The 11,233-nt window shown below is 42.0% G+C and overlaps 2 protein-coding genes across 6 annotated transcripts in view; one reads left to right on the top strand and one right to left on the bottom strand.

Moving 5' to 3' along the window:
- Positions 1-2,997: 2,997 nt before the first annotated feature.
- Positions 2,998-11,233, bottom strand: part of LOC135090000 (GTP-binding protein 10 homolog) — a 15,945-nt gene continuing 7,709 nt past the window's right edge. For all 5 annotated transcript variants that reach the window (XM_063986196.1, XM_063986197.1, XM_063986198.1 and 2 more), the window contains 7 exons: positions 10,904-11,058; positions 10,096-10,263; positions 9,726-9,817; positions 9,234-9,360; positions 7,146-7,384; positions 5,697-5,820; positions 2,998-3,297 (listed from right to left, as the gene is read on the bottom strand). In XM_063986196.1, the coding sequence (XP_063842266.1) occupies positions 3,065-3,297; positions 5,697-5,820; positions 7,146-7,384; positions 9,234-9,360; positions 9,726-9,817; positions 10,096-10,263; positions 10,904-11,036 (1,116 nt within the window). In that variant the 5' untranslated portion in view covers positions 11,037-11,058 and the 3' untranslated portion in view covers positions 2,998-3,064. The remainder of the gene's footprint in view (positions 3,298-5,696; positions 5,821-7,145; positions 7,385-9,233; positions 9,361-9,725; positions 9,818-10,095; positions 10,264-10,903; positions 11,059-11,233) is intronic.
- LOC135090004 (alpha-N-acetylgalactosaminidase-like) overlaps positions 10,993-11,233 on the top strand; it is a 22,020-nt gene continuing 21,779 nt past the window's right edge. Inside the window, exon 1 of the mRNA XM_063986215.1 lies at positions 10,993-11,120. The gene's annotated coding sequence lies outside the window, so the exon portion shown is untranslated. The remainder of the gene's footprint in view (positions 11,121-11,233) is intronic.

Here is an 11,233-nt window from a genome sequence, read left to right as displayed (position 1 = left end):
GCCAAACACCAGCTGTGCGTATTTTATTTATTCATTTATTTATTTATTTTTCTTAAAGAAACACTTGGACAACTTCCTGCAGAAGATTGACTACACACCTCTGCCTTCATACCAGACCTGACTCCACATTAATATATTAGAACACCTCATCTTAATATATCCAATGCAACATTGTGGATAGAGGCAGGCCCTATACCTGAGGTCTACTGGCAGAAATTATCAGTTATCAAGGTAGGTAGCATGTATCTCACGACTTTAATTGATAGAAATGGCCAAACTACGAGATAGAATGAGATTAATTTTGTTTTTAATATTTACCAATTAACCTTTTATGTAGTGATAGGAATTTTTTTTTCTTCTCTTCTATCAAACGCCTGGGGAGAGACGCGAGCTTCCCCGGTTTCAGCTGTTAAAACGCACCACCAACTCGCCAAGTACTCATGTTCTCTGGTTTTGGCAGCGTGGAAGAATTGTTTCTCTGCCTCTCCTTTACGATGGCCAAAGGTTCTCCATGGGTGACAAGTCTGGATCAAGGATTCTACATAATTATATCTGTCTTACTACTGATGATGGCCACTCAGGAATGGACTCCCTCACTCGCAGCAAGGCGTTCCTTGCCCGTGCGCGGCGTGGCTCGGGGCTCAGTTCTACTGCATCAATGATGAGAGACTGTATACCGTTTCTCATCCTTCTGCTGCACCACTTTGATCACCACTTCACCTGCACAAGTCAACCGGACGACTCTAAATGAGAACGACTGTCAAAGGAGATTAGAAGGGGAGGGAGAGGTCAGCAAAGTACTGGGATTGTACTGAGATAAAGCCGAGTCAGATAAAATGAAATGTATTGTGATATTATCAATACAAAGTTGAAGAAAACAAGTCTGAGGAAGCACGGTAATTGTGAAAAGAAGCAGTGCAAGAGACTGCAGAGGCAATAAGGAGTGGATGAGCTAAGGATACAAAGCTTAACAACTCCAAGAATTTCCACTTGAGCCTGTTAAAAAGTAGTCAACCAGTATTCCCAGTCTTTCATCACTTTTACAAGTACACTCTGCTACTCTGTGCCTGCTGCTCTATTTCCTACTGCTTTCCAGAGGGAGGTTTCTAGACACAAAAGTCTTAGAATTCCTTCATATTAAAAATTTCCACACATTGTTATCGTATTACACACTATTTCTTGAAGAAGGATTGAACACACGAAAGTTTCAGTTCCCACATTTACATATATATTTCTTTTCCGTCATAGTTCCTCCCTATCCCTTCTTTCCAGCATTTCCTGTCCTCTGCATGTGTGTTGCAGCAGCCAAGGAGGAAATTAAACATGTATGCTGAAACATGCTGAAGTACAAAGTAATAAATCAAGGGCAATTGATATTCTTACACATATGAGAGAGAGAGAGAGAGAGAGAGAGAGAGAGAGAGAGAGAGAGAGAGAGAGAGAGAGAGAGAGAGAGAGAGAGAGAGAGAGAGAGAGAGAGAGAGAGAGAGAGAGAGAGAGAGAGAGAGAGAGAGAGAGAGAGAGAGAGAGAGAGAAAATACATGTTGGGATCTGCCATTGTTTTGTTGCCCATTTCTTTCTTCAAGTGCTTGTTAATCTTGCTGTGGTGGTGGTGGTGGTCTTGTCTTCAGAGTGTGCTGACTTATATGCTAAATTTCTGCATTGTGCTGTTCTGTTTTCTTGATAAGGTTGTTACATGAATGAACAGAATCAGCTTGTCAACACATATCACAATATAATGTTAAACATTAACATACCTTCGTCACTTAGTACCACAAATTTGTTTTCTGTCTATAGCTGTTCTTTATACATATGTGACAAAATTTCTGCAATATGCTGTGTTCCCTGTAAGGTTGTTGCATGAATGAAGAGAATTATGTCACAACACTGAAAACCACCACTCCTTCATCACTTAGTATCCTATTTTTTTTTTTTTTATCTATCCACAACTGTCCTCTATAAGTAACAATATTTCTGCAAAGTGCTGTTCTCTTTGTAAGATTGTTGCTTAAATCAACAGTTGCCTTATGTCAAATAGCCCTGAGCACCACCACTACATCACTCGCTATCCTAAATCTCTTTTCTATTTGTCAACAGCTGTCTTCTATAAGTAATAAAATTTCTGCAATGCGCTGTTTTCTGTCTTCTCTGTAATTATGTCAACACAACACTGGACATCAAGGTCATCACCACTCCTTCATTACTTAGCATCCAAATTTCTTTTTTGTCTACAACTGTCTTCTACAAGCAGTACAATTTCTGTAATGTGCTGTTGTTTTTCTCTCTGCAGTTGTTGAATGAATGAACAGAGTTGCCTTATATCAACACAACCTTGAATACCATCTCTCCTTCAGACCTATCCTAAATTTATATTCTACCTGTCCACATGTCTTCTTTTAGCAACAAAATTTCTATGTGGTGTTCTGTAAGATGCAGGAACAAACACAATTATCTTATGTCAGTACAGCCCTGATTACCACTCCTCCATCACTTAGTATCCAACAATTCTTTATTATTTGTCAACAACCGTCTAAGAATTTGAATGATGTGTGTATGAGCATGCAGTATTTTTGTCTAGGCCACCCTTTATGGAAATGCCGGCCTGGTCTATAGATAGACAGATACATAAATAACTTCTGTAGGTAATAAAATTTCTGCATTGTGCTTTTCTGTAAGGTGCACAACTTATTCATCACTGAAGATCTCAAATTTCTTTTCTATTTGTCCACAGCCTTCTATAAACAATAAAATTTCTGCAATGTTATAGTTTGTAAGGTGCATGAATGAACAGAGTTGTTTTATGTGAAAGCTAATAAACAACACAATCCTGAACACTACACTCCTTCACTGGTCCAGAAATTTGTGACAACAGTGAGAGGATCAGAACCTGCCAGGAGAGGTGTGTCAGTGTGCTGAATGTGTGGTGGTTACATGTTAAAGTGGGAGGAGAGTGACAGGATTAGAACTTTCCAGGAGAGGTGATACAAATGGAACATCCTGGTTTAAAATGACACACTTTATCTGTACACATTTACAGTTCATATGCCATGACAGCCCCTCCTGCTCACACCAGGCGCAGGGGACCCTCCTGAAGCAGGCCATGGATCCTCTGAAGGGCCTTCCCTTCCTTTGCTGTCTGCTGGTCCTTCAGATCTTGGTACAGGTCCAGGAACATGCGTAGCCGCTCCTTAAGGTGGAGCACAGACGCCTGGTTGGTCTTGGCAGAACAGGGGATGATGTCATCAAAGGACACGTGTTGCTCTGGCCGGAACTCCTCAGGGAATTGCTGGCTCACCTCTGAAGTGAATGAGAGGGATTGTTAAGGCTAATTTACTTATTTCATCTATTTATTTTCAAGGGAATAGTCTTATTTTAAAGGGGCAGAGGATAAACAAAATATACATGATATACATATGAAGTTTTTTTTATTTAAATTTTTTTTTACTTTAATTAGGGGACCGTCTCATTATGAAGAGGCTGTGGTAAACTAATGTATGCTGTGGGGCCTTGCTGTGTAAGTATGTGGCCAGCTGTGCTATGCCTAGCCTCCTGGGGTGTAATAGAGTGGTCCACAAGACTGTTCCTTTCCACCAGGGGGCAAAGGGGTTAGGAGTGTGTGTGTGTGTGTGTGTGTGTGTGTGTGTGTGTGTGTGTGTGTGTGTGTGTGTGTGTGTGTGTGTGTGTGTGTGTGTGTGTGTGTGTGTGTGTGTGTGTGTGTGTGTGTGTGTGTGTGTGTGTGTGTGTGTGTGTGTGTGTGTGTGTGTGTGTGTGTGTGTGTGTGTGTGTGCAGTGCTTTGTGTGGGACTGCTGACTTGCTATATACATTAGTTATTATATATCTTTTAATGTCCAAATTCCCCTAATATATCATGGGTAAGGTGGTGCTTCCTATCAGAGATCTTTGGTTTTGGCATTTGGGAACAACCCTCCCTTAATTTAGCAAGAAAGAATACATGTACACTTGCCATACAGAAAAAAAAACTCATACAGGACTGCACAAATAATACAATAGGGAAGCATCTAATACTGAATAAGATGAGAAAAATAATATCAATGAAAGGAGAATGATGAAACACTTTGAAGATGTAACAGGAGAGGGAAAAAGTTATTAATTAATGGAGTAAGTTATAATGGAAGGAATGAAGGCAAGAATGAGTGGAGGAAAGACAAAGTGAATAAAAGTTTATCTATCTATTTACATTTAATGGTCACAGCAAGGGAGTCTCTATGTATTCCTCTCCTTGGAAGTTCTAATCCTCTCACTCTCCTCTCACCTCTTTCTCTCACACTTCAACACTCAGTCATCCTTGTATCCCTCTCCTTGGAAGTTCTAATCTTCTCACCTCTTTCTCTCACACTGCAACACTGTCCTCCCTGTATCCCTCTCCTTGCAACCTCCAATCCTCTCACTTTCTCTCACACATTCTAACACTCAATCCTCCATCTATTTCTACCCTTCTCTTCCCTCCTAGCAAGCTTTATGTCTTGAAAATTCTGTGACAATCCTAACACCAAGCTTCAGCATTCTTCAGCCTTTCCTTTCCCAGCCTCCCACAACCCAAACACCTCAATAATTCCCTTATTAATTCTTACACCTCCATAATTTCTTCTTCTTGATATCTTTTCCCTAGTCTCTGTAGAGTCATTGTTTTTGCCAGCTCTCCTCCAAGCATAGTCATATATATTTTCATTTGACAATTGTTTCTGTCTCAAGTCCTCCCTTACACAGTCTATCCATATAAGCTTTAGTTTTCCTCTTGCTCTCCTGCCTTGCACCTCTATCTCCATCACACTTCTCCTGACATATGACTCTTTCCTTCTCTTCACATGGCTAAAACACTGCAGCCTTTTTTCCTGTGTCCTTTAAAACATCACTAGTTTTACATTTTATTCATATCCAAGCTTCAAATTATTGACCTATGTATCTATCTGTCCATCTATCCATATACCAGGTTGGCAATCCCACACAGGGTGGCCCAGACAAAGTGCCATCCGCTCATACACACATCATTCACACTCTTAGTCCTATCAGCCCCTAATGGAGAGGGTATTCACCTAATATAGTATAAAATAATTATAACAATCTCAGTGCCACATAATCAGTTTGCTTGGTGCTTCAAACACAGAATATCAAACCAACAGGAATGAAAGAGTAAATGAGATGAAAAGATAATGGTAAAAGATGTCTCTACTCTCTTCCTTCCTCAATTCTTTACTTAGGGGATATAACAAGGATGATATGAGGAAAATCATTAGGTTCAGTGATCAGGATAGGACAAGAAATAGTGGGTTCAAGCTTGATAAAGCTAGCTTTAAATGAGATACAAAGGAATAAGTTTTCAAATATAGTGATTAATGAATAGAATAGACTCAGTAATCTGGCTGTTAGTGCTGAGTCATTAGGAAGCTTTAAAAGAAAACTAAAGAAACTTGTGGAAAGGGGATGATGGGTGGAAATAGGCAGGCATGTTTCATACAGGGATTGTCATGTTAAGGACTGATGGCTGCCTGCAGCTTCCCCTATTTTCTTATGGCTGTTAGTGTCCTGTCGATATGGAGCTTTTAAAAGAAAACCAGATAAATTCAGGTATGGGGATGATAGTAGAAATCAGAAGGCATTTCTAACAGGAAATGCTAACTGTGGGTTGATAGATCCTTGCAGCTTCCCTTGTATTCTTATGTTCCCATGTACTCACCCTCCATCCTCTTAAGGTTGTGAAGGAGTTCCTGCAGGCGAGACTCAGCATTGGGGGAGTCCATCTTATTCACCATAAGGAGTGCTGGCTTACTCAGCAGGTCAGGTGAATACAGCTCCAACTCCTGTGTGTACAGGTGTGGAGGAGTAAGTACAAAGGAATATAAATGAAGGAAAAAGAGCAGCAGATTTCTTGGCCTTTATGAGACTTTGTGGTAAGATGCAAAGGAACAGGAAAAAAAGAGCAGTGGATTTCATGGGCCTCATGATGATGCCTGCAATAAGGTACAAATTAACTCAAAAGAGGTAAAAGAGTAGATCTGTTGGCCTTTTTTTTTTGCGGGAGGGGGATGTTTGTCATAAACTACACTAATTAAAGTAAAGATGAAGACTGTGTGTGTGTGTGTGTGTGTGTGTGTGTGTGTGTGTGTGTGTGTGTGTGTGTGTGTGTGTGTGTGTATGAAGTGTGTGAGTGAGTGAAGGGTAAGTGCATGACAAGCTGTCCCTGTGATGTCATGCCTTGGGGCAGTGGTTTCCAACGTTTTCAAATTCTTGCCCCCCCCCCTTCATTAAATGACAAGTTCCCTGCGCCCCCTCCACTCTGGTTTAAATACTGCTATTTACTGTCATAGTTGGCACAAGTCAGAGATAAAAAAATTATACAATACATAATTATGTATGTATACCAATTATGTATTCCATCAGAATCAATAATGTTGATATATAATCATCTACTAAGTAATTTTTCTACTTTATGAAGTGCTTACGCCCCCCCTGGCAGCCCTTCATGCCCCCTTAGGGGGGCGCGCCCGACAGGTTGGAAACCAATGCCTTGGGGCATCATGCAAACTCTGAGACACTGGTCTGGAGACAGGATGAGGCAGGATGAATCAACCAGGAGAGGGTTTCACAGGAGATCACGTCTTTGTCAGGACTCACAGAAACATGAGTCTGACACGTTACCACTCAGGCCAAGGTGGTCATCATGACCTGAGTGGATTTTGGTTGACCGACTGTCCTGTCACTGCCACAAAGACTCGGCTTCCAACATGACTCAAACTTGGGATCACAAATTCACATCCATGTGTTTACCAGCAGGGTGTGTCTGACATCCCCAAGGAAGCCACAAGCCAGACACTCATTGTAGGCTAGATGTCAACACTGTACAGAGTTTCCCCATGTCATGATAGAGTTCTGTTCCAACATCACGTCATAAATTGATAAAAACAGAATCAAAACTAAAACATTTTGTCCACATACAACCATAAATGCACAGAATCAGTATTAAGAGCACTAGCAAATAACTCTCCTATTAGTTAAAATGAGAGTAAAGCTGCCAATCAACACAACACAACAACAAGTCAAAACTGTAAACACACAGACATCACATTCACCCAAAGTTCCTCAGCCCAACACACCCCTGCAGGGCACTGGGCACCCACACACTCACCCTGTTGAGCAGCATGACATTCTCGGTGGGTGAGCGGTATGGGTGTTTGGGTGACAGCCGGAAGCCGTTGATGTCCACCACAAAGAGGAGGAAGTGTGTCCGCTCCACGTGGCGCAGGAAGCGGTGCCCCATCCCCACGTTGGCCCAGGCACCCTCGATGAGTCCTGGCAGGTCAGCGATGGTCAGCCGCCGCATGTCACTGTACTCCACCACACCCAGGGTCGGTTGCAGCGTCGTGACTGGTGGAGGGAACAAAGTATAACGTTAGAAATTTAAATGATGAGTTATTTCAAGAGAGCAGCATAAAATTAGGCTTATAATGTGCTGTTTTGTTTCTCTTCAGTTGATTTTGCATTTTGTGTTTGTCTGATATGTTGTATCTGTACTATTTTAATAATAATAATAATAATAATAATAATAATAATAATAATAATAATAATAATAATAATAATAATAATAATAATCTATTTATCTATCTATCTATTGTTACAAGTTCCTAGTTAACCAAAGTTGGAGTCAGGTCATGAGCTTGGGATGAATTGTGGTTGGCCAATGGAAATGTACATGCCAGGCCCAGGTGGGCTTAACCTAAGCACAGGTCAGGGGTAAAGCTGACAAATATTCTTAGTCGGCTGTAGTGAGCTGTGTTGTGCCTCTGCTTGGGAGTGGTGGGTTTGCTTGTAGCTGCTACACTCTATGCAATGGATAAGTACATGTACCTTCAGTTTTCATGATACTTGTCTTGGTTTATTCCGTGAGAGCAGTTATGTTATTTAATGCTGTTTTGTGGTGGTGGTTTTGGTGAAGTGCTTTGTGGTTTGTCAGTGATTATCAACCATTGTGAGTTTATGGTGTATGTTATTATTTCCTGTTGGAGGGAGGAGTGTATTGGTGACAAATGGAATAACAAGTGACTGTTGCTAGTCTAGTAGTGAATCATGAGAGTACTTAATCTGTTTGTCAAACTGCAGTGATGTAACATCTGCTGGCCTGTCTATCCTTTCATTTTTCAATAGGCAGCTTTGTTTGCTAAAAATTGTTGAATATATTAAGGTAAAGTTTACAAGCACTTGATTTCCTTTTACCCCTGACCTGAGTTATGCAATGGATGATGTTCTTGTCTTAAAGTGAGTCAGGTTATCCAAACTTGCTTATTCACTTGGCCAACTGCCTCCATCTCATAATATTATCTATGCTGATAAGGAGAAATAATGTGTAATAATAATAATAATAATAATAATAATAATGATAACAACAATAATAATCTATCTAAATAAAATAAAATTCATAAAATAAAATAAAATGTACTACTACTACTACTACTACTACTACTACTACTAATAATAATAATAATAATAATAATACAGATTTCATTGAATTATTTTTTTATATGCTTCTCCTCTAATTAATTCCTGTATTCAGTTTTATTACATGCACGTCATGTTTATGAAGCAATCACTTGTACCTAAAAAAAGTACTTTCTACATAACTTTCATGAGCCCAAGACAGATTAGCAAAGTAGAGGCATGAACAATATTCATAGTTGTCTAGTCTTGGGAATGGTTCTATGTTTCCTTGGGCAGGCTGTGACTCAGAGGGCAGGAGATGAAAATGATGAATTGTATGAACTATGGGAATACTTCTAGCCTGAAGTGTGGTGACAGACAGACAAACATATTCATGTATAGAGAGAGAGAGAGAGAGAGAGAGAGAGAGAGAGAGAGAGAGAGAGAGAGAGAGAGAGAGAGAGAGAGAGAGAGAGAGAGAGAGAGAGAGAGAGAGAGAGAGAGAGAGAGAGAGAGAGAGAGAGAGAGAGAGAGAGAGAGAGAGAGAGAGAGAGAGAGAGAGAGAGAGAGAGAGAGAGAGAGAGAGAGAGAGAGAGAGAGAGAGAGAGAGAGAGAGAGAGAGAGAGAGAGAGAGAGAGAGAGAGAGAGAGAGAGAGAGAGAGAGAGAGAGTACATATAGTGAGAAGACATGAAACAGTATAAAGTAAAGGCAATGAGCAGTACAGTCAAAAAATCAAGCAAACATGAGGCAGAGCGAAGTGGAGATGATGTGAACAAGGAGAGAGAACTGCAGAACACTCACAGGGGTAGCTGGCCACCTTGGGTCTGGCCCTGGAGATGGCCCGCAGCAGTGTGGACTTGCCAGCATTAGGGAAGCCCACCAGACCCACATCGGCCAACAGCTTCAGTTCCAGCTTCACAATGTGTCCCTGTGGATGCGGGAACATAGGAACATGAGAACACATCATCAAAAGGGATAGTGCAAGAAGCCAGCAGGTTTGTACAGAGTTTTTCTCACCCCCACAGCTGCTAACTTTGCACAGATGCCTTATCTGTCCATGCACAGAGTACATTTTGCATGTATAGAGGGGGTTTCCATTTCAAGACACTTGTCCTCCAATTATTGATGATCCTTTTTGACCTCTCTTTAGGGATTGGCATTCTAGTGAGCCTTTTTTTCTTTTTTAACCTTTTCTTGCTGTTGGCCAGTGACCCACTTACATAAAAACAAATAAATCAATAAATAAATAAAGCAAGGAACTGCCAGTGTTCCTGATGCCCCACCAGTACCCACCTGTCCCTTCTGCCCATTGTACTGGTTGCTGGGGTTGCCGCCCTGCCCACCTCGAGCCACCAACACCTTGTCCCCTGCACAGTTTATCTCACCTGAAAAAAAATAAATAAATAAAGGAAGAAAAGATCAAAAGTCCCATCTCAACTTAGGGAAATATTTCTACTGATTACAGCTTAACTATCCTACACACACACACTAACAACTGATTACTGAGTCCATTCCATTCATCCACCAGTCTATTTCAGAACCAATTCCTTCCTATCAATAAAAAAAATTCTCCTAACAAGAGATCAAAGAGAAAATAAAGACAGGGTGAAAAAGGAAAAGGGTGAGAGTGCCATCAGGAAAAAGGTGAGAGTGGCATCCTCACCCAGCAATTTCTGGTGCTGCTCGAGCCAGACGGTGGTGCCAGTAGGGACAGGAATGGTCAGCTCAGCGCCAGCCTCCCCACAGATGCGATACTTGCGACTGTCCATGCCAGCTGCCCCAGCCCACCGCTGGTCTGGCCGAGCCTTGCGCAGCTTCAGCAGACTGTGGCCTGTGGGGGAAAGAGAGAGACAGAGAGAGCAGGGTAAGAGGGATGTGGTCTGTGAGAAGGAGAGCAGGGTGAGAAGTGGTCTGTGAGAGGGAGAGCAGGGTGAGAAGTGGTCTGTGAGGGAAAGCAGGGTGAGAAGTGGTCTATGAGAGGGTGAGCAGAATGAGAAGTGGTCTATGAGAGGGAGAGCAGGGTGAGAAGTGTTCTGTGAGAGGGAGAGCAGGGTGAGAAGTGGTCTGTGAGAGGGAGAGCAGGGTGAGAAGTGGTCTGTGAGAGGGAAAGCAGGGTGAGAAATGGTCTGTGAGAGGGAGAGCAGGGTGAGTAGTGTTCTGTGAGAGGGAGAACAGGGTGAGAAGTGGTCTATGAGAGGGAGAGGAGAGTGAGAAGTGGTCTGTGTGAGGGAGAGCAGAATGAGAAGTGGTCTGTGAGAAGGAAAGCAGGATGAGAAATGGTCTGTGAAAGGGAGAGCAGGGTGAGAAGTGGTCTGTGTGAGGGAGAGAGCAGGGTGAGAAGGAAGTTTCCAAGCCTCATTCCCTGTCATAACAAACAGTGTTTAAATGCCATGCCTCACTTCCTGTCATAACAAACATAATCTCTCTATGTCACTTCCTATCAAAACAGACACAGTGTCTCCGTGCCTCACCTTCCTTCCCCTCCACATACACGTCACCCCCTGCGCCTCCCACTCCCCCAAGGCGCGGCAGGCCCATGCCCCCCGCTCCACCCCGCACATGCAGCCGCAAAACATCCACAAACTTGCTGCGTACTCTCTTCATCTTGTCCCAGTGCTCACACCACCTGGATGGGAAAACAGCTTTAGGAAATTGCTATAGGTACAATCCTATATTTTCTGGAGCAGAGTAAGTAAAATATATTTTTATGGGTATCTTTCTACCTTCTCTGGAGTAAAAAAAAAAGAAAAAAAGGTAAAATCTATCTATTTATCTATATACAGCAGCAGCAGCAGCAGCAG

The sequence above is a fragment of the Scylla paramamosain genome, chromosome 34 (assembly GCF_035594125.1).
Source record: "Scylla paramamosain isolate STU-SP2022 chromosome 34, ASM3559412v1, whole genome shotgun sequence".
Lineage (NCBI taxonomy): Eukaryota > Metazoa > Arthropoda > Malacostraca > Decapoda > Portunidae > Scylla > Scylla paramamosain.
This window is presented reverse-complemented; position numbering and strand designations above follow the sequence as displayed.